This window comes from Wyeomyia smithii, chromosome 3 (genome assembly GCF_029784165.1).
Source record: "Wyeomyia smithii strain HCP4-BCI-WySm-NY-G18 chromosome 3, ASM2978416v1, whole genome shotgun sequence".
Taxonomy (NCBI): domain Eukaryota; kingdom Metazoa; phylum Arthropoda; class Insecta; order Diptera; family Culicidae; genus Wyeomyia; species Wyeomyia smithii.
The window spans coordinates 226409418-226432132 of NC_073696.1; the positions used below are offsets into that span (position 1 = coordinate 226409418).

Here is a 22715-nt window from a genome sequence, read left to right on the forward strand (position 1 = left end):
AATATAGTTCACTCTCGAATTTCCCATATATTCCCGTGAAGACAGACAGGGAACACCCCCTCTTGTGGTGAAAAAGGTAACTAAACTCATTGCACAGTGGTACAGTAAGGCAATTCAGGCGGACATAGGCTTTTCGTTGCGATTTTGGTTTGCGGTTTAAAGCCATAGTTTTTGTAAAAAGTTGTTTCTTATACATAGTCCTCTATTCATGTGCGAATGAAAATTAGGGTGGTTCTAAAATCAACGAAATAAAACATTCTTTGGCAAACTTGTAGACCAACTAATTCTAAGTAACTTTGTAAAAAAACTTTTTTGTAGACATGAAATTTGGTTTCCAAAAACAGTCTTTTCGCTCTATTTTTTCAATTCAAATTTAAAAACAAAGTTTTCTTCGGTAACTTTAATCAAAAATACGCCAATTTTGACGAAAAAACATTGTCGATATATTATACAGATGAAGAGTTTTCACTATTTCTATTTTAAAAATAGGCCCTTTTGATATATTGATGTCTCCGTTTAGGGCAAACATAAATAAAATTTTTCGGTATCATTTGATAGAACAAATATTGTATAAGTATTGTAAAGAAATACCGAAAGTTGCTTAAAATTAGTTGATCTATAACTGTGCCGATGAATGTATACATTTATTTATGCAAATAAAAAGTTAGTTTTTTCATTTAGTCGATTTCAGGACCACCCTAATTTTCATTTGCACATAAAAGATAGACTAAATAAAAGAAACAAGTTCTTAGAAAAAAATTTTACTCTAAAACCACAAAATCGCATCGAAAAACTCGTGTCCGCCTATATTGCCTTACTGTATCACTGTGCATTGTTGTTGAATTTCTGTGAGCGTGTGACATTCTCACACACGAAACTGAATTTACTCAATTTTAGATTTAGTTGACTCAATTTCATACTTTCACAGAAAAAAATATGTTGCAGATTTCGTGCGTATATTGTTTGTATGTAAAACTAACGCCATTCCGGGAGTTAAATATTGATAGTATAATAGATGTAGCTTATCGAGGCACGAAGAAGAAATATTCAAATAATCAGGCCACGACGTGTAAATGGTAAACAAATCCCAAGTTGCTATATACGTGGTTCCCTGTGTAACTTCACTAGCTCAGATCCATCACGGGAAGCATCTACGAAATGTGCTGCCGTCAAGCTCAAGCTCAATAATCAGGCCACGAAGTGTACAATTAAATGAATATTTCAATTACCTCGTGAAAAAGATAAAAGGAGAAACCGCACAATGGTTGTCAATAGTCGTATATGGTTGTTGTGCAACTTTTAGCTTAGATAACACTTGAATGTTCTATCAATTTAACAATTTAAGTATGGATACATATCATGTTGTATTTGTTTTTAAAGCTTTTTTATATTAAATATAAAAGATATTCAACAAAACAAACATAATTAGTGATAACAACTGTTATGCAAAAACTATTATTTAATGTTTAGTTTTCTTCTTTTTGAAAGTATTTTTTGTTTTTTTTATCCCTCCAAATTTTTTGCTCTCGAGTTCTAATCTTCGTATTCATCACTTGCAGCTTTGCTTCAACCAGCATATTTATGTATTTACTAGCTGACTCGGCAAACTTCGTCCCACCTATTTTTGTGTTTAATTCAATATTTTTCAACATTCCAAATTCATTGATTTCTTGCGATTTGTTTATATCGTTTGAAATTATTGGTTTTATCGGAAAGACAACATCCTCGACTTTTGCCTTTAGTACATCACCTCTATTCCGAAAACACTCATGTTAGGTGGTATTCAGTTATTTTCGTTGTTTTCCAGAAACTGAAAGTGGTCATCTTCGAATTCATTATGGTGTCCAGGGTCAATGCTTGGCTTTTATACATTATTTCGATTACGGAAATATTCATATGCAGTAGTATTCGGCTGTTTCCCAGAAGTCGCCATCTTACAATTCAAAATGGTGTCTGAGGTCAATTTTCAGCTCCATGCATCATTCTGGTTAAAGAAACACTCATATTGGGTGGTATTTGGTCCCTTTAGGCTATTTTTTTGGAGACAATTTCTGGCCCCTGAGCGTCATTCTGGTTTAAGAAACACCAATAATAGGTGTTATTTAGTCATTTTCGGCTGTTCTACAGAAACCGGAAGTCACCATCTTAGAATTCAAAATGTTATCTGTGGTCGATTCTAGCTCCTGTGTATCATTCTGGTATCGAAACATCTCATATTGGATGAAAATCAGCCGGTTGAAGAAATACCCATATTGGGTGATATTTGGTTATTTTCAGCAGTTTCCCATTTACCGGAAGTCGTCATTTTACAATTCATAATGTTATCAGAGGTCGATTTGTAGCTTCAGTGCATCATAACAATCCCGGAAATACCCACAATGAGTGTTATTTGGTCTTTTGTCACTGTTGTTTAGGAACCGGAAGTCGCCATATTGGATTTCAAAATGGCATTTGGAGACAATTTCTGGCCTCTGAGCATCATTCTGGTTAAAGAAACACCCATATTTGGTTGTTTTTGGGTCATTTTCGGCAGTTTTCCAGTCACCGGAAGTCGCCATTTTACTACTACAAATGTTGTCTGAGGTCGATTTGTGGTTTCAGTGCATCATCACGATTTCGGAAATACCCATATTGGATGGTATTTGGTCATATCTCACTGTTTCTCAGAAACCGGAAGTCGCCATCTTGGATTAGTGATGGGAAATATCGCCTAAAACGTACATCGATAACAATCGATAATTCCGGGGGTTTTATCGATATTATCGATAAGTATCGATAATTTGACAGCTAACGTTTGCGGTAAAAAAAAATTTTTTCAGATGATGAAAAAAAAACCTATTTCAGATGGTGATGAAAAAAAACTATGACAGATAATTGAGTTGGATGAATTTCCCATGCAAGGTTATCATGTTAACTTCCTCGCAAAAAATATTACGTCCTTGCGTGCGGCCTTCCGGCAGTTAACCGTAGCATTTGCCATGGCGGACGAAAACATGCGTGTAGCCATGTTTTTAAGCTCTTTCTTCGTTTTTTTTATTAACTCCTCCTCCGTTTTCGCGACAAAATTGTTGGAATAGATCTTGCGCTTCAAGTTTGCCCAGAAATTCTCGATGGGATTCACCGACTTCGGTACCACATCGATATTCAGCCGCTCCATCTCCTCCTACGATCGCTTCGAGTAGTTGACCGACGTCAAATTTGGCCAGAACACCGTGTCTTCGCGCTTATAGTATTTCTTGATGAACGACGCAACGTCTGTCAGGCACTTCGTACTATAAATTTCCCCGTTCACGGCCAGCCCGGAGCGAAAGAAGAGTAACTTTGACAACCCTTTCTCGCTGATTGTCAGCCACAGCCGCACCTTCTTGGGGAACTTGGTCTGTGAAATAAACTTTACCTCGGTGCTCACTTCCTTCGTGGGGGAGGTAAAATACGAAGAACCCTGCTAGTCGTTGCCATCCAGGGTGAGACAGGTCTAGTCGTCCATCACCACTGCCACGTCGCGATTCGCCGGGAAAATCGACTTGACCATCTTATTCAACCGCTGTCGCTGCGTCATTGCCTGCAGCTCCGAGACCAGTGGTCGGGACTGCAGCTTCTTGTATGCATGTCCATGTTCTCCAGATACTTTTTCACTGTTTTAGAGCATGCACCAACCTCTCGGCCAAGTGCACGCAGCGATTTAGCCACTTTTTCCTCGGTCTTCCTCTTCAGCATCCTTTTGGTTATCAGCAAGCTTCTTGTCGCTCAGGGTCGTTGGCCGACCAGAACCGGGTTTTCTTTCGATGCTCTGATCATTGTCCAATAGTGTCAAAATGTTTTAGATGCCAGAACCGGCATACCCGGCGTCCACAAAGTGCCGCACGATGTCTGTTTTTGACGCCATTTTGAAACCCATGAAATCGGGAATTTTTTGTCCATTTTTTTACCGCAAACGTCATTGCGGTTATAGTAACGGCCCAAACAGAATGGATACGTTTGCGTTGCGTTGGCGTCAATTTGACAGTAAATGTATGGGCTAACTGTCAAATTGCCGCAAACGCAGCCGCAACGTATCCATTGTGTTAAGGCCTTGAACGACAAATCTTACGATACTGCGAATGATAATTCAAACGACCGGACGAGTTAAACAGTTTGTTTTAGAAAGTCTTTGAGTTTTACACCGGGAGTACTTTCTACGGAGTAGTTTCAAGCCGAAGTTCATTTTGAAGGTTGTGTAATAAGGGAAATAATTGAAGCAGGCAAAATTCTGTCAATTTTTAAATGGCCAAAACTTCACGAAAAATGAATCAATTCAGACAAAACAGGTTCCATTTTACTGGAAAACTGTCCTAGATTCCTAGTATAACTTGAGAACTGGACATGACCAAGGGTCACTGGAAATGTTTCAGATTTCCGGAGTGTGTGCCAAAGTGTACATTTTTGTAACGCGTAGAACTTTTTCTGACATTCTGTTTCACATAGGTTTATATGTTGTCAATAAATCAGAATTTATTTCAGTTTCATTAGTAGCCAAAGATTGAAAATTCGCCAAAATCTGGTCAGCCTACTTCAAAAATATAAAAAAATGAATTTAAGATCCTACTCTGAAAAAAATATAATTTTAAAAACAAAAAATGATTTTAGAAAATATCGGTGATCTCAGATTTTTTTAAATGAAGTATTTTAGATAGACAATTTAGTTGCCAAAAACGTTCTATGCGTTGCAAAAATGTACACTTTGACACACACTCTTGAAATCCGAAACATTTTCGGTGTAGGATGGTCACACCAAGTTCCCAAGTAATACTAATATAATACTGTTTGCCAGTGGAATGAAACTGGTTATCAAAATTGATTCATTTTTCGTAAAGTTCTGGCCATTTAAAATTCGAGAGAATTTTTTTTATCTCAATTATTTTTTCCACCCCCTGTATAAATCAGGATACTTTTTTTGGCGCAACAATTTCGTTGATTTGGATTTTAGTTGAACTAAAAATTGTTTGTTGGCTAACAGATACTTTAAACTTAAACAGTTCCAAGTTAAACTAAACAATTACCAGAGAATTACCAATAGACTGCCGCTATGCATGTCCATCATATTATAAGAGTTGGCAAGCCAAAGAAAATGCATTTTATTACAATTTCGTGTCATTGCTTTTTATGAGATGGTGCGAAAATTTGGATATTTTTTTAAAGTTCTCCAGTACTGAGTTGTCGAATTCATCTGTTCATAGGAAACTAAAACCTATAAATACCTTTTTAGTTTCAATTATTTCTCAGAAACTCAGTGACATCCGGGAGGGAACCTTTACACCACCCCCAACAATGCTAAATCTTGTCGAATAGCAACAAATACCCAGCAGCAAAAGCAACTCCTGGGGAAGGGTAGGTGAGGTCTCCTTCATTTGGGTCTCCTCCAGTAATCAGCCGCACTGACTTGTGCTCACCCTTATAATATCGATAATTATCGTTAACGTCAAAAAATTAACGATAATATCGATGTCAAGCACTTATCGATATTATCGATAAGTATCGATAAGTTTCCCATCACTATCTTGGATTTCAAAATGGTATTCTGAGACAATTTCTGGCCTCTGAGCGTCATTCTAGTTAAAGAAACATCCATATTGGTGGTATTTGGTCATTTTCCTCTTTTTTCCAATCACTGGAAGTCGCCATCTTACAATTCAAAATTTTGTCTGATTTTTCAAAAACCGGAAGTCGCCATCTTGGATTTCAAACTGGCATTTCGAGACAATTTCTGGCCTCTGAGCGTCATTCTAGTTAAAAAAAAACCATATTAGGTGGTATTTGGTCATTTTCGGCAGTTTCCCAGTCACCGGAAGTCGCCATTTTACAACTCAAAATATTTTCGGAGGTCGACAAACGTACAAACCGTGGAACACCACCCATGGATTGCCTTATGCATAGGCGAACTTTATTATTATAAAATATTCGGCCGAGTCCACTTCACAATAAAATGTGAATTTTTTTCAGTGTACCCATTAGGGTAATATTATTGTCAAAAGTTGCTCTATTTCGCATGTCGTGAAGAACAAAATCAGAAGTGGCGCACCTAGCGGTCGAAAAGGTGACTAACGCTTCTGTCATTTTCAATTTGTCTTCATAATTTCACGTAAGTGAACTATATTGGTATTTAATATATTTGATTTCCGTTAATGTGAAAAATATTATGAGTGTAAGCTTAGTGTTTATTCAACAAACCACAAAACCGAATAATCGTGTACTTGGTGTTATGTCATTATTGTTGATCAAAATCATCGCCAAACGTTCACCTGGCGCTTGAATATAAATATAAGTTTTCATTTATATCTCCAAAGGTTTATTAGGTTTTGAAGCACAATTTACAAAACAATAATAAGTAATAATCGCTTATAGTTGCTAAGTAAATAATGCAGGTAAGAAAATGTACTGCAAACTAATTTAACGTACTTAAACGCCTCTGTTCCAGTCGATCAGTCTTCGTCTCTTGCGGTTGCCTCAGGTTTGGTTTACCGGCTTGAGGTTTTTTTCTTCAGCAAATATGTCCCAGGCGGCTGCAAATAACCTAAGCGCACCTGAACCAGACAAACTGTACAGTCGAATCGAGCTGGAAATGAAAGGTATCGATCCAGAAGTTATGAAAAGCTATGCATATTTCGCCAAAACTGCAGCTGAACATTTGGACATTGAAGTCGGCAAACAGTAAGTATTATGTTGCTGACGAGGTCGTGTAATGTTAACATGCTTTGATTACAGTTGGGCGTTACGAAAATCAATCAAGGATCGACTAACTTTACTAAAGTCTGTGCACATTTACAAGAAACACCGGGTGCAGTACGAAGTTCGGAACTACTATCGGTTCATGCATTTTCACAAGCTCACCGGTTCCACTGCTGATACGTTTCTGGAGTATATAGAAAGAAACCTGCCAGAAGGAATAGCTCTTAAAGTTACTAAGGTTGAACTACAGGAACTGCCGGAACACTTAAATCCGGCGGAGGTGTAATTTTTACGTACTTTATTATTTCGATGCGGAAATAAATTATTTGTTAGTATGACTGCTATTTGTTTACAAAATTAATATAAATTTTTCAAATGCAATTCTAAGCTTCGGTGGCTGATGCATTAACTTCCAGAAAAAGTATTGCAGCAGTTTCGTAATGAGCTTTTGATTGCAAATATATATTTTTCAAACTCACAAACAAGAGATAACAATTTTAATAAAAAAAAAGGATTTTTTGAAACACCGATCAAATAAGAATTGAGTGCAAATTAAGACAATTTGCGTCACTATTGCAAACTTTGGCTTAAATATTTTTAGGCCATTTCAGTAACATATTTTTCTACTAAATATCAGTCAGTTCTGCACACCTACTTGTGCTTTGAGTATTCAGCAGTTTATTTTACATGTTTTATCTGTAAATTCAGCTAAATAATTTCGAATTTAAGCGCTAATTTAGTGATGTTACGTTAAATTATTGTTTGGTTATCTGAATAAAATTTATCGTGAGCAGGGATACCAAATGTGCATATTTGTCTGCAAAGCGCAGATTTTTAGAGTTCGTGTGCAGATTTTTATAGATTCGCAGATATTATATCCTTAAGCCTGTATCACACTCTGATCAATGGTCAAATATTTGAGCATCTGACATAATGGTCAAATTTATTTGACATCATGATGGTTGTTTGCTCGTGTTTGCCACGTAAATTTTTATCTGTCAAAAAGTGACAAACATTTGACGCTTGGTCAAAGAGTGTGATGCAGCCTTTAGTTAGTGCAGATTTTTGTCAGAGACTCCTGCAATTTTTTCCGGTTTTTCGAGCAACTGCTTGGACATTTTTCAAAAACATCTGGCATCTCTGGACCTGAGTACCACCCTGCTTTCGGCCATGTTTATTGAACTGTCAAACTTTTTCATCGCAACGCAAAGCTTGCATATCGTGTTTGGTTTAGTCAATAAATTGATATTTGCCTGAAAATCCACCCGTTTTCAGTTCAATTACTCTTCAAACAAATCGGTAAGTAGGATTTGCCAATTAAATAAACAAGTGTTAATTTATAATCAAAACTATTTTACTACTTTTCGTACAAAAAAGTATTGATTATTGCACCGGCAAATCGGCTTCCATCATGGTGCGAACTGGAATGATGCGTGGTGGTCGTGGTGGCATGGGGATGGGCATGCGAGGAATGCGCGGTGCTCCTTACATGAACAAAAAGAGTTTCCTGCCCCGGCATCCGTTCGATTTGACTCTAGCCGAGCCGGCTTTCGAACGCGTCTCGCCAGCACCGGACGACACAGTGCTGACCAACGCTTTACTCAAGCGTAGCCAAGATCTGACCCCAACACCGCAGGAACAGACGGCGATCTCCAACCTAGTTACCAAGGTGCAAGCTGTGCTTGATAGTTTAGTGGTAGCCCCGGGTGACTTCAACAAATGCCAGCTGGACGAGGTTCGTCAGGTGGGTTCCTTCAAGAAAGGAACAATGATGGCCGGACACAACGTAGCTGATGTGGTGATTATTTTGAAAACTCTACCAACTAAGGATATTGCTGAGATTCTTGGTAAGAAAGTGGATGAAGACATTCAGAAGTCGATGAAAACTGAGGTGGTTCCGAAAGCGGAAGCAATATCTTTGGAGTTCAGTGAAAATTGTTTTGAAATTTCTAACTCACTTGCGAAGGTACGCTGTTTAATTGCCACTCTTCCGCAAAACATTCGTAAGCTGGACGCAGAGAAACATATTGATTTTAAAGTAGTCCAGAGTCATTTAGCTTCCATAAGACACGCCCGCTGGTTTGAAGAAAATGCTCATCACTCGAGTATTAAGGTGCTGATTCGCATTCTTAAAGATCTGGCCAGCCGGTTTGATGGTTTTGCGCCGCTAAACCCTTGGATTTGCGATTTGTTGGCACATTCTGCTATCATGAATAACCCAAGTCGACAGGCACTTCCCGTTAATCTGGCATTCCGGCGAATATTTCAGCTCCTAGCATCGGGCCTATTTGTCCCAGGCTCGGCCGGTATCACGGATCCTTGTGAAGTGGGTCACATTAGAGTGCACACTTCGATGAGTTTAGTACAGCAGGACGAGTGCTGCATGACTGCCCAGACACTGGTTCGAGTGCTGGCCCACGGTGGATACAAACACATTTTGGGTTTTGTGGAAAATACCACCGTAGCGAAGGAGATGTCCGTTTGGGACGGCGTGGTGGTTTCACCGATGGATCCAGCGTATGAAAAACCGGTAGAGAAAAAAGATGGTGACGATGAGGATATGGAATGCGTCGAAGAATCCACCATGGAGGAAGAAGACAACGGTGAATAAGTGGGTGATTGTGACAAACCGATGCTCCAACGACTTCTTCATTTTAAATGACGAACCAGAATTGTATTTTACGGTATGCTCAGCAATTATGATATCATCTGCAGCACTCTGTTTGAAGATATAACTAAATAAACTTTATGTGTGTGAACTCAACTTTGTTTTCGTAATATTTGAAAGAAAATATCCGTTTATCGGCATAATTCATATGCCCATAAATTCTACGACTCATGTTGAGAGAGTAAACAGTTATATATAAATCATTTAAAAACGTGAGAAAATCTTGTGATGAGATCCGAGCATATTTTCTCACCAGTGAGAAAATTATTCTCTATTCACAATTTTCACCTGTCATTGACTCTGCGGGAAATCGATATCAATAAACAGAAAAGATGGGGGTAAGTTTTCCTAGCGCAATCTTTTTGCGTTTTTGTAACAAATGTCGAATCGCCACTTTTCCAGAAGACCCACCTTGTTGACAGCAAGTATGATCTGGCCAAGTGCCAGATGTACAACGAGAAGAACTCCTTCGCGTTCTGGATTGTAATCATTTTACTGTTTTCATTGGCACTGGGAAATCTGTGTCTCACTTTGGCCATAACAGGTATATTGAAAATTTACAAGGGTATGGAAAACATAGAACTGATCCAGAACGAGGAGACGGTAAAATTCTTCGGAAATATTGATTTTGATAGAATCTACAAGCAGGATGGCAAGCTGGAGGGATTCCACGAGGAACCCATGGAGATAACGGGTAGAACAATTATAACAAAAATTAAGCTGTTTAACTTACCATTCTTCATCCCATTCAGGTGATGATGGACCAGTGTCAGTCAATCTGGTAAACCGGAATGGCCATTCGCATAACAAAATTTACCTGTCGAAAAATGGCAGCATTCTAAAGGGCATCAATCATATGGAAGTAAAGGACGCTATCACGGGGCGGACCGTTTTTTCGACATCCCGGCCAACCTACAACATGCCAGAGGGGGCAATCGTCCTGCATACGAATCAAGTGAACGCTGGAAAGATAGCGTCCCCAATCAACGATACGCTCAAGTTCCAAACCCGTAATAAGTTTACTCTGAAGGGCACCGAAGGAACTCGCTTGGAATCGAAGGAAATTATCTGGACGGCGGATCAGAACGTATTTCTCAAATCGGATAACGGTAGCATGGTTATCGTTGGAGCTAACGGGGTCTACATAAATGTTAATAGCATTCAAATTGTTCAGGGTGATCATGGACTGCGCGCTGGAAACAATCAGTTTAAGCTTTGCATTTGCTATCCACAAGGAAAGTTATTCCGAGTGCCGGTACCAAAATCGCACAATGTACGAGCCAGTTGTGCGTCATTTAGCAGCTGGAACGATCCGTGCGTTAACTAATATTGCTACAAATAGTAATTAGTTGTTGAGTTTCATATCAGAAACACTAGAGAACGTGCAATTGTGCAACTGCCAATTATGTATCAATTAGTCAATATTAAACTAATCTCTTATCAAATCTCGTTGCGCCAATCAACCGTTTCAAACTGGAAGGTCGAGAAATAATCATCTTATTATAGGTATTATAATTTTGCATTGGCCAAACAACCGACACTAAAAGAAAAATCTTTTCATTTCACAAGAATTCGAAATTATGTACTTTGTATTTTATACCGTTTATTGAATACCAAAAAACTTATTCGCGAGCAAAGCTCAATGCATTATTTAAAATTCAGTTATCTCTCAAAATTATACATTTACGGAATATTGGCCAAATAATCCTTAACATCGGCCGGGTCCAACCGCCGGAAACCATTGGAATCACAAATTCCCACCTCAATGTTATCCGCATTCATTTGCCCCTCGAATCCCTCTTTCAGCGTGAGAATTGCCGTGTGAACCGCATCGTCCAGCTCAAGATCCTCACTGTAGCGCTTTTCGAGGAAAGTCTTACCGTTGATAGCATTTTTACCCATTGCGGTTGCCTTCCAGGCAAAGTACGCTCCCGATGGGTCACACTGGAACAGATATGGGCGATCCCCATCCCAGCCACAGATTAATAGCGAAACTCCGAACGGGCGAACACCACTAGAACAAAAAAAAATCAATTAAATCCTGCCATCATAAACCGTTTCATCCTTACCCCGATTGGGTATATTCCTGCATCACGGTCGCAATCTTCTGCACCAGCTGCGAGGTTGGAATGGGCTCCCGGTAGGTCAAATAATAATTCTGAGCTATCTTACGAGCCTGTTTTACCAATAGCCGGTAATCCGGGCCCATACCGGAATATATCATGCCAATATGATTAGTTACCATTTCCACCTTATGGACACTGTGTTCGTCGTACAGGATCGACTTCTGCTTGTTTTCGGTTGCAATTACGACACCGTTGGACGCCTTGATGCCAACCGAGGGCGCCCCAGCCGTGACGGCTGCTAGAGCATACTCTATCTGTACCAACTTACCGGAAGGACTAAAAATTGAGTATAATTACTAAGTAAAAACCATTTGGTTTCGCACTCTTCCTTACCTGAAGGTAGTCAATGAGAAACTATAACGTTCCGAGGCCATTACGGGAACCTCAGTTATCGAGAAATACGGGTTAAATCTATCGACAGCGAAACAATATTTAAACTCACTCAATGCGCTTCTGTAAAGAAACAGCTTATTCACGAACTTTGACAGAACAGACAAGTAAATGCAGTGAGGGCAGTGAGAGAAAGAACAGAGCTGCCAAAATTTATTTTGAAAATATTTGTTTCCGTACACGCTTGTAAAAACCTAGCAACAATCAACAGCGACTACATACACACTTATTCTCGTTTTAATTGTTCAGTAATTTTTATTACGGTCATGTTCAGTAAATTTGAAAGAAATACTGATCATTTTGTAATTTTCTCAAAAATAACTGATGTCGGTTGAAGTTTTTACCGAATTACCGTTATACAAAAGGCACTTGATAAGCTCGGCAAAAAATGTTACTGACCTTTTGTGTAAACCAAAAAATGTTCTGCACTTTCATAAAGTTCAGTAAATATTTGACGATCTGTCAGATAAAAAACTGTCCACGTGGTATGTGGATGGCCCCTTATAAAATTATTCAACAGTTGCAATAGCAACTTTCACAATGGTTCATATTTCTCTTGTAACCATGAAAAAACTTTACGTTTACAGAATGCTCGGTAATTTGTGACTAATCGTCAGCTTTGTTAATTTATAGAACGCTCGGTAATTCGTGACGAATAGTCAGCTTTGTAAATACCGATTCATGCAGCAATTTTTGATAAACGCTTCGTAAATTTTTACTGAGCTATCTTCTATGTTTGACGTTCCAGCGAGAATGCAAAATTACCGAGCACTCGTCAAGCAAATAGATTGCTGAACATATTGCTGATGGCTCAGCTGTTGAGAACTCGTTATAAAGATTGCTGAGTTCGGCAAAAGAAACTAAGTGTGTAGTTATTTGAAAACATTTCTAATAAACAGGAAACATGAATGGATGATGATCCATAACCGGAATGCTTCGTGGTAAGGATGAATCTGACAAATTGTAAATAAAGTGAGTTACTATCTACTTTTAAACTCCGAGAAAATATCGTATCTCTTAATGATTGACTAATATGATAATATTTGTTTAACCCTCTCTCTGCCATGGTTACTCTAGAGCACCACCCACACTTATTCTCGTTTTAATTGTTCAGTAATTTTTATTACGGTCATGTTCAGTAAATTTGAAAAAATACTGATCATTTTGTAATTTTCTCAAAAATAACTGATGTCGGTTGAAGTTTTTACCGAATTACCCTTATGCAAAAGGCACTTGACGAGCTCAGCAAAAAACATTACTGACCTTTTCTGTAAACTAAAGTATGTTCTGAACTTTCATAAAGTTCAGTAAATATTTCACGATCTGTCAGCATCTTCCTAGGTGTTGCTGAAAACTCTTCAATTGTTTAACTGAACTCTTGTTGTTTTTTTACTATACTGTTCGGCAATTTTTCTGCATCTGTCAAAACGAAACATCAAATGTCCGCCGTTTTCAAATATTCAGAGTTCCGAAGCTGAGTTTTTAAGTGTTTCGCGTGTGATTTCCAAAAAAAAAAATGGATATCTTACTTTCAAATCTACACGAAAACGACGTGGAGGTACACGATCTATTCAGTCAGCATATAGAAATTTTTCCACCATAGGAGAGCAGTTTACTAGAAGCCTGCAACAAAAAGCCTGTATTCATCATAACATTAAACGTATCAAGTTTTTACTCGAATGTGCTGGGAACACCAGTATAATCGATCTAAACAATCCGAAATTCCTTTCTAAAATTATTCAACAGTTGCAATAGCAACTTTCACAATGGTTCATATTTCTCTCGTAACCATGAAAAAACTTTACGTTTACAGAATGCTCGGTAATTTGTGACGAATCGTCAGCTTTGTAAACTTACAGAACGGTCGGTAATTCGTGACGAATAGTCAGCTTTGTAAATACCGAATCATGCAGCAATTTTTGATGAACGCTTTGTAAATTTTTACTGAGCTATCTTCTATGTTTGACGTTTCAGCGAGAATGAAAAATTACCGAGCACTCGTCAAGCAAATAAATTGCTGAACAGATTGCTGATGGCTCAGCTGTTGAGAACTCGTTAAAAAGATTGCTGAGTTCGGTAAAAGAAGCTAAGTGTGCAGGTTTGGATGTAAAAAGCATTTCGATAAATGGGCGGAATCGAAGTTGTCAACAAAACAAACATGGGAAGCGAAAGGCGTATCCCGATATAATTTTACATTATTACAGTAAAGGCGTGTAGTTAAGAGCGATACTGTCGAGCAGATGAAAATGTGGCGACACTGCTAAGAAAGATCAAAATAAGTCGCAAAGTAAAGGGCGATGCTGTCGAGCAGCTCAAAAAGGGCGTATTGTAAAGTTCGAAAACAAACAAATTCTCGAATATACAATGTAAAGTGGCTGAAATTCAAGTTTTATGTGCAACATGCACAAAGTTAGAGCAATTTTGCTTTAATTAGCATATTTGGGTGACGAATATATTGTTGAATCGGTAATAAGGATTTTGATTTGTGAGTGAAAACTTTGTTTGCCTTTTTGCCTTTCTCCCAGAAAGGTATAGCAATCACTGGAAAAACCAAAGGTATAAAAGTGGTCCCAATGGCCGAATGTCATATACTACTCGACCTCTTTCGACGAACTGAGCATTTTCTGTATGTATATATGTATGTGTGTATGTGTGTGTGTGTGTGTGTGTGTGTGTGTGTGTGTGTATGTATGTGCAACTTTTTTTTCTCACTCACTTTTCTTAGAGATGGCTGGACCGATTTTCATAAAATTAATTGCAAATGAAAGGTCTAGTTGCGCCATAGGTTGCTATTGAATTTCATTGTAATCGGATTTTTAGTTTAGAGGTTATGTATCAAAATGTAAAAATCACGAAACATCAATATCTCAGAAACCACACAACCGATTTTAATAAAATTAGTTTCAAATGATTGGTCTGTCTTCAGAACCCTTAACTTTTGAATTTCGTAATGATTGAACATATGGTTCAAAAGTTATGTAAAGAAAAGTTATCCTGAGGTTGTTTAAACTCACTCATTTTTCTCAGTGATGGCTGAACCGATTTTCACGAAATTAGTGTCAAATTAAAGGTCTAGTTGCCCCATAGGTTGCTATTGAATTTCATTGCAATCGGATTGTAACTTTGTCCGTTGTTCATGAAAATGTGAAATCACATAATGAAAGTAAACATATTGACTTCCTCCTAACGATCACTGGCTAATTAAAAGGTAGAAAAGTGATCCAAATGGCCGAATGTCATATACTACTCAACTCAGTTAGACGAATCGAGCATTTTCTGCATATAAGCATGTATAGGTGTATATGTTTGTGTGTGGGTGTGTACGTGTGTATGTGCACCTTTTTCCGCACTCACTATTCTCATAGATGGTCTGACCGAACAGATTTCAATGAAATTAATTGCAAATGAAAGGTCTAGTTGCCCTATAAGACCCTATTGAATTTCATTGTAATCTGATTTCTAGTTTAGAGGTTATGTATCAAAGTGTAAAAATCACGAAACATCAAAATCTCAGAAACCACACATCCGATTTGATTAAAATTAGTTTCAAATGAACGGGCTACCTTAAAAACCCTTAACTTTTGAATGTTATGAAGATTGAACATGTGGTTCAGAAGTTATGGAAAGAAACGTGTTCTGGAGACTATTTAATCTCACTCATGTTTCTCAGAGATGGCTGGCCCGATTTTTATAAAATTAGTGTCATATGGAAGGTCTTGTTGCCCCATAAGACCTTAATGATTTTTTTTTACAAACAGATTATTACTTTGCCTGTTATGTTTAAAAATGTGAAATCCAGCTATGAAAAGAAACATATTCCAAGACAACTTACTTGGACTCACTCATATTTCTCATTTCCACAGAATTAGTATCAAATAAAAGGTCTACCTACCTCAACACCCTATTGAATTTTGCAGTAATCGGACTGTAACTTCGTCTGTAATGTATCGAAATGTGAAAATCACGAAACTTCATTATCTTAGAAACTACACAACCGATTTGAACAATATTGATTAACTGATGAATTATGATTGTTAACTGATGAATTATGATTGAACACATGGTTTCAAAGTTTGGCTGCCCCATACGTTACCTTTTCATTTGATTGTAATCAAACTTAAGCAAGCGTTATGTTTTAATTTGTAAAACAACGATAGTCTATTATCTTAAGTATTACACGACTTATTTGAACATAACTAGTGTCATACAAATGAGTCATCTCTCAAACTTACAAATAACAAACTTCATAACAATTTGATATGCTGTTCAAAAGTTTTAGAAAGAAAAGAAATTCAAAGACTATTCAACACTTTACCTGCTTCGATCAATATATATGGCCTCAACATGATTTAAATGTGGTATCGTACTATTTGAACGTTCCCGGCATCGCTCGTGATTGAATTGTTCGAAATTAAGAGTCATTGCTTTTATTTCGCTATTTCTTAAACACTAACATTACGTCAAATTTCATATTTTATACTTCAATTACAACATCAATATTTTAGAACCCAAAGAGTGGATAAACATTTATTGGATTTAAGCATTCATGTAAATCTATTTTTACAAATAATAAGTTTGAATGAGAAAGGCTGAGTCTGACCGCTAGGTGGATTAATTTAGGTTTTTGAGTTTTGTTGTCATTGTTAGTTTCGCCCTTATGACGAAGTAGTCACAGTCGGGACCATACCCCGAATAGGTTTTTAAGCACTTTTTACTGTGATTCTCTTCATCCGCGACATGCGAAATAAATCTTCTAGTATACTTAATAAATAGCCTAATCCCGAACAGTTTATTAAGCTTTAGTGCAGCCGAAATGCGACGAAACTTAATTTTCCAGACTAATTTAGCTTTTTCATCTGGTTTCTTGTACAGTAAGCAACTCCACGGTTATTTTGCGTAGGGTTACCATTTGGTCGAGGTTGAAAATCAGAACAACTTTTTCAGATACAAATTTGATGTGTTGTTTTCTTTTTTTGAGGTATCAATCAATAAACTTTTTTTGCGGTATCAATAAATAAAACTGCAACGCTTTTTAACTGCAAGACCAATGACTGCAACAACTTTGCAGTTATCGAACCGCAATCCGTCATATCTGATGTCAAAGTCATATTTGACATTGAAGTGACAGATCTCGCGGGGGGATTCTAAAAGCATTCGAAAATGGAAATTGTTGAATCTCTAGAAACATTTTAAAAGGACTGTTATTTCTCTCGATTTTTTTCGATGTCGTTTACTTGTCTCTTCATTCTAGATGGGAGATCTCCACTATTAATCATTGAAGCAAAAACACCATGTTATGTGGTTCACTTTCCGTAATTAATATAAGAGAGAAAAATATCCCTTGCGAATTGTTTGGCTAGCTTTCAGTACTCAGCGAGGCAGTGCATAGTAGATCACAAACAATATTTTGTGACCTAGCTTTAAATAGGCCATTTTACGAACTGACAGGTGTCACAGATCTTGCTGATATTGATGTTGCTTTCACTTGCGTTATATCAGCGGTTCCGAGCTTTCTGTCAAAATTTCGTTCATGAGCTGAGTTCAGAAATTTCTCGTAAAATAGTCTACACGCTCATTATTTGTTACTCTAAAGTGAGTTAGATATGACCCATTTTTGAAAAAGTGGAGGTACCCTAATTTGAGTACTTTTACGGTTACTCACTTCTGAGTAAGGGCGTCATACGTCAAAAACTGATTAGAATCTACTCTGTTTATGCAAACCAGGAATTAACGAAAATGAGTACAAGTTACCCAGTTTGCCCAAATTTGGGAATTTGATGATTTCTGGTTTTTGTAAATCTGACTCAATAAATAAAATAAACTCAGAACAATCAAAATCATAGATTTATTTTTTATCGAAACATTATGAAAGTTTTAAATCATTCACGTGTCTTTATATAATGCGGCAACCAACCGGTTCACAGTTGCCCGTGAACTGTGGCTCATGTTTTAGTACAGTACGCACACCAGAAAATCCGTCATCATCCGTCACCAAACACTGCGAAGGATTTAAATTGTATCGATTGCATGTATTGGGCACTGTACATCGATACAAATGTTTCCGTTCATTATCACGAATTCACGAATAAAAGCCCGACCTAAAACGGCATCGCAGGACACACAACATGCGGTTGTTCATTTTGAAGAGATGTTTTTTATGTTTTCAAATCCTCTGCAATAATGATGTTGGGCTGAAATTGTTATGGAATATTGTTACATGTTGTTTGTAATGTAATTGATTAGGAAATTATTGATTTGATGAAAGATCAAATACTTACTGCTAGCAAACGAATAAAAAGCGACACCAATTGTTCTTCGGAAACAGATAATTTCGCTGTTGAAAACTTTTGACATATACATATACTCAGGGGTGAGTAAACATCATGGATAATAGCTCAAAACTGAGTAAACATGGTAATTATGAAAATTTGGGTAAATGTTACTCAATTATCCAGTACCCGATAACTCACTTTTTGACATTTTGCATAAGAATACACGCTCCCTAAAATGAATTCAAAAATAATTAGAAAACAATTCATTTCCATAAAAAGTGGAACAACACGAAAATTGAGTAACTCTGTTGTTATTCAAAATTGTGTAACCATAGTATGGGCAAATACTGTGTATTTATTATTCAGAACGATGTATACAAGTGAACTCATTTTTTGTATTTAATAAAACTCATTTAGTTCTTAAAAAATATCAGTTTATGTGTACAAAATTATCCATTTATTGAATTTAAAACTACTCAGTTTTAAAATTAAAACCTACACCGATTTAGATTTTGAAACTATCAAGTTTTTGAATAGAAAAATATTCATTTTTGAATTTAAGACTAACCATTTTCAGAATTCAAAAGTACTCAGTTTAAGAATGGAAAACCACTCAGTTTTAAATGTGATGTTAGCGGAGAATGGGAGGTTTGTGCCAGTAACAGTCAGAACAAAACAAAACTTAGGTTTCATTCTATCTGAACGGTGTCTAATTATATTTATTTTTTAAGTATATTCTGCTCTTTTTTTGTGATGCATAATCACTTGATATTTTACTCTCCCACAAATTTCCTGATGACACGAACAACCTGAAAACTTTTGGTTCCTTAGAATGAATAATGAAAAAAATATATATGTGTACCTCAAAGCTTTTTAAAATGTCCGTGATCACCTTCTCAGCGATTTTCTCATTTTTTGGAATCACTCAAACAGCCACAAGAACAGATAACACGGCCGCAAAGGCTAAATAATGGCGCACAAATGTTGAATCATGGTGCCGCCTTTTCACTCGTGTCAAATAATGGCGTCGTTTTTTCATGCTTAGTACTCAACATTGAGTTATAGTGGTAAATTCAAAAATGAGTTATTCTAGATTAATCTAAAATCAGTGTAAAAATTACACAGAATCACCAAATGCGGTATTCATTTTTTGACGTTTCCATGCAACTTATGAAATTGAATTAAAACTAATTCATTCGCCGTGTTACTTTTCACGAGCGTGTACCAAACTGAGTAGATCCTAATCAAATTAGAGTTAAAATAAAGCAGCGTGTATTGTAGTGATGAACTTTATCTTCGCCTACATATTGGTCATGTAAAGTAGTTACTAAACCGCAATAATGCGGGAATATGAATATCAAATTGATTAATCGAAAAGCTTGCCTATTTTAGTTTTCTGCTATTTTTTGCCACTATTCCATTAAAAAAATACAAATCGACATAATTGAAAACAAAAATGGTAGTGACGGACCCCCCTCTAAATTTTGGCATGTGTCAAGTGTTTCAGTTATCGAACGACGACTGTACCTAAAAAATGCAGCACACGTAAACTGTTTAAAATTGGGTACAAAAGTTTTACATGGTTTTCTGATTTTTATATATCAGTTGAAAGAGTGCAATTTTTTTTAACAAAACGTGATGTTTAGAAAATGTTTATCGTTGTCCTTCGATTTTTAAATGAAGAATAACAATTTAAGTTTTTAAGTTTTGATTTAATTTAAGTGATCATGGCGGCAAATTCACTCAGAATTGGGTAACTGGTGCTTGCGTGTTGTTATTGTTATTTTTTTTACAATTAAAGGCAAACAGCAAACCAAGCAAACCATCTGAAAAAGGAGGAAATTGAAATGTTTGAAATTAGTTGTTATCGGTAGGTAATTCATAATTTGAAATAATTGACTGCAACTAATGCCAATTTATCTTTTTCACGAGGACTCGTTGGTTGGATATACGGCGAATAAATTCAAAGATCTCCCGTGTCCCGGCGAACAAAGGTAAATTTCTTGAAATAAGCCTTTTTCAAAATAAAATTCAATAAAAAGGCAAAATATAATAATATCGAGTCAATAATGATAATTTTTCCGAAATTTCCTCATTGAAGTTAAAAGTACTCATTTTTGAGTCGATAATGAGTCACTTTTACGCATCGTGCATCAGCTATAATATGGGTAATATTTACTCAATTTTTATAACATTCGGTGGTACTCAAAAATGAGTAAAACAACTTCTACTCAATTTTGAGTACATACGGTTTTAGCGAAACTGATTAGGTTTTGACTCAGTTTTGGGTTATCCAGAGTGAGCGTGTACCGTACGTGTGCGAAACGTCATTTAGGACATTTCGAGCAGTTTTTATTCTTCATTCAAAAATCGAAGGAAAACGACTAAAATGCAAAATTCGTATTAAATCATCCACCCTTTTGACAACTCTGCTCATGTGAATTTGATGTCTTTTTATTTATCAAAAGAGAAATAAATCTGGCAACATTTGTGTTGCCAATTCCTCAGAAATTCCAGAACTGACGTAAGCAGAGAGGTTCGCATATTACGAACACGCATTATAGCGACTGTCATTATGGTGCGAAAAAAGCTGGATAGGACCCAAAATTGCAGAGGGTTGCAAGAACTAGATAATTTCTCTCGACAAAGTTCAACCAATGAAAAAAAATCGTTCAAAATGAGTCCGTTTCGTTCCGGAGTCAAAGTAAAAGTACTGAACAATCTTCAACATTTCTGAACATGCGGCATCATTCAGAAAAATCAGGACAAATGCTAAAATATTAAAAATAAATCAGGACGCTCCAAACGGATCTCAAAATCAGGACATGTCCTGCTAAATCAGGACGGATGGTATCCCTACTTTTGCGAAACACGAAGAGCTTCGCAGGTTTTTATACGAATTTCAAGAAATTTTAACATTGATTGACAACATTTATTTTGTTATCTGTTACATGATGAAAAACATAGCAGGTTTGTGACAAATAGTTTAGTGTAACGATAAACCTGCATTTCAAATACAAGTTCGAAGTTTTGTAATACGAGGCAAAGGTTATCAGCCAGTCAAAAAATAAGAAGGTGTTTCTACAGCGTCACGAAAACCTTTCGATAAGCATTACGATTTCAGATTTCGTTTAATGATTGCTTGAAAACAAGCAGGGAGGAAAATTCCCTTGCGGATCTGCCACGAATTGGACGGAAAGAAGGAGCGATGAATCCCAAATTGGTACATAAAAATCGAACAAGCTTTCTCCAAGGAAAAGATGCCTCAATTCGCGATGTAACCAAAAGGCTGAACACCTCGAAGTCCAACGTCCAACGAGCCAGAGGAAGATTGGAGCTGAAGATGTACATGAAACAAAAATCGCTAAAAAGAAACCCTGCCCCCGCCCCCCCTAAGCTTAAAACCATGGGCGATAAAGTTGTACGTCACAATTTTCGCCAAGAACAAGTACTGTATCATTATGGACGACGAAACGAATTCGAAGTTGGACTATAAAGCTTTGCAGGGACCGCAATAAGACACGATTCGTGAAAAAGATTATGTTGACTAGGCGGATGTTTCAGTTCTCACTGAAAAATTTGGCAGGCTATTCGCTTTTGAACTTGTTCATAAATGAGAAAAGTCATCAAAAATCATTCATGAACTGCTGATAAACAAGAGAAAAAGTTTATATGAATTAAACAATACTTATTTTTAATGAACTGATGGTGCACCCTTTCTTTTTGCGACGGGTGCATTTAATTTAAAAGTATGTAGAAGCGGCTCTTCTCATCATAGAGTTAGTGTTACTTCTTCGGATGATACTTGCTCGAACAGTGCCCAGTGAAAAGTCCTGGTATCGTACCTAGGTACGCAAAGGTAAACACTGATTATGTCGAGGATGAAGCAACACTGAGAAACAAACTCAACAATGCCGAATGAAAATAAGCGTAACGTCTATAATATATTAAAGTAGTTGTCAATTATGTGTTAAGTAATTATATAGTCCCGATTTATTGAAATTTTTGGCCCCCTTGAAAGGCATTTGAATTAAAGTCCCTGTATTCACAATCTGGCGGAGTGGATTCGGGAACCAACCTTAAAGTGTTCAAACGGGAGCCAGTCGTATAGAATCTCCATTGACTGGTTCCCATTATAACAGTTTAAATAAGTAAAATATACAGTGACTATAATTTTAATGACATTGCATTTGGACATAAGAGTGCTTTTAGCTCCGTCACGGCCTAACAATCGAATATCTGACGTACACCCAACGAGCGAATCACAACCAGGGTTGATTAAAATCATTTTCACTACCAATTACAAATTACAGCCAAACACACTAGAATTTCATCCTTGAAACGAGCTGTCATACTCAGATGAAATAATTCACGCGCATCGTTCATCGTGAAAATCCAACCAAATGATATTCACCGTTCCTTTGCTAAATCGAAAATGACGTTATTAACGTGACGCTTGCTGTCGTTATCGTAATGAAACACTAGATTTTGTTTCGTGGATGTAATTTTCTTATTCATCACTAGTCGCGCAAGCCAGATGTATGCTGTTTTTAT

At 36.9% G+C, this 22715-nt stretch overlaps 4 protein-coding genes across 4 annotated transcripts; 3 read left to right on the top strand and 1 right to left on the bottom strand.

Annotated features, from left to right (window-relative positions):
* Window positions 1–6245: 6245 nt before the first annotated feature.
* On the top strand, window positions 6246–7040 carry LOC129730260 (28S ribosomal protein S10, mitochondrial). Its single transcript, XM_055689441.1, has 3 exons — window positions 6246–6401; window positions 6455–6687; window positions 6742–7040. Exons 1-3 carry the CDS (start codon window positions 6396–6398, stop codon window positions 6989–6991), a joined length of 489 nt encoding a protein of 162 aa, XP_055545416.1. The 5' UTR covers window positions 6246–6395; the 3' UTR covers window positions 6992–7040.
* Window positions 7041–7872: 832 nt separating this feature from the next.
* LOC129727743 (interleukin enhancer-binding factor 2 homolog) lies at window positions 7873–9469 on the top strand. The gene is made up of 2 exons (XM_055685868.1): window positions 7873–8004; window positions 8083–9469. The coding sequence occupies exon 2, from the start codon at window positions 8117–8119 to the stop codon at window positions 9314–9316; it is 1200 nt and encodes a 399-aa protein (XP_055541843.1). The 5' UTR covers window positions 7873–8004; window positions 8083–8116; the 3' UTR covers window positions 9317–9469.
* Window positions 9470–9639: 170 nt separating this feature from the next.
* On the top strand, window positions 9640–10818 carry LOC129731785 (uncharacterized). The gene is made up of 3 exons (XM_055692091.1): window positions 9640–9711; window positions 9776–10067; window positions 10126–10818. The coding sequence occupies exons 1-3, from the start codon at window positions 9706–9708 to the stop codon at window positions 10698–10700; spliced, it is 873 nt and encodes a 290-aa protein (XP_055548066.1). The 5' UTR covers window positions 9640–9705; the 3' UTR covers window positions 10701–10818.
* A 133-nt stretch (window positions 10819–10951) lies between these two features.
* LOC129731786 (proteasome subunit alpha type-2) lies at window positions 10952–12002 on the bottom strand. Its single transcript, XM_055692092.1, has 3 exons — window positions 11833–12002; window positions 11443–11775; window positions 10952–11387 (listed from the first exon to the last, which is right to left on the bottom strand). Exons 1-3 carry the CDS (start codon window positions 11871–11873, stop codon window positions 11057–11059), a joined length of 705 nt encoding a protein of 234 aa, XP_055548067.1. The 5' UTR covers window positions 11874–12002; the 3' UTR covers window positions 10952–11056.
* Window positions 12003–22715: the final 10713 nt, after the last annotated feature.

Bases quoted from the DNA above. Each gene is read 5' to 3' on its own strand.
- LOC129730260 (XM_055689441.1), top strand. The intron at 6,688-6,741 runs GTAAGTATTATG...CTTTGATTACAG, and splicing joins GACATTGAAGTCGGCAAACA to TTGGGCGTTACGAAAATCAA.
- LOC129727743 (XM_055685868.1), top strand. From the start codon at position 8,117: ATGGTGCGAACTGGAATGATGCGTGGTGGTCGTGGTGGCATGGGGATG.
- LOC129731785 (XM_055692091.1), top strand. The intron at 10,068-10,125 runs GTAGAACAATTA...CATCCCATTCAG, and splicing joins GGAACCCATGGAGATAACGG to GTGATGATGGACCAGTGTCA.
- LOC129731786 (XM_055692092.1), bottom strand. From the start codon at position 11,873: ATGGCCTCGGAACGTTATAGTTTCTCATTGACTACCTTCAG. The intron at 11,776-11,832 runs GTAAGGAAGAGT...CTCAATTTTTAG, and splicing joins TTCTCATTGACTACCTTCAG to TCCTTCCGGTAAGTTGGTAC. The intron at 11,388-11,442 runs GTAAGGATGAAA...TTTTTGTTCTAG, and splicing joins CAGGAATATACCCAATCGGG to TGGTGTTCGCCCGTTCGGAG.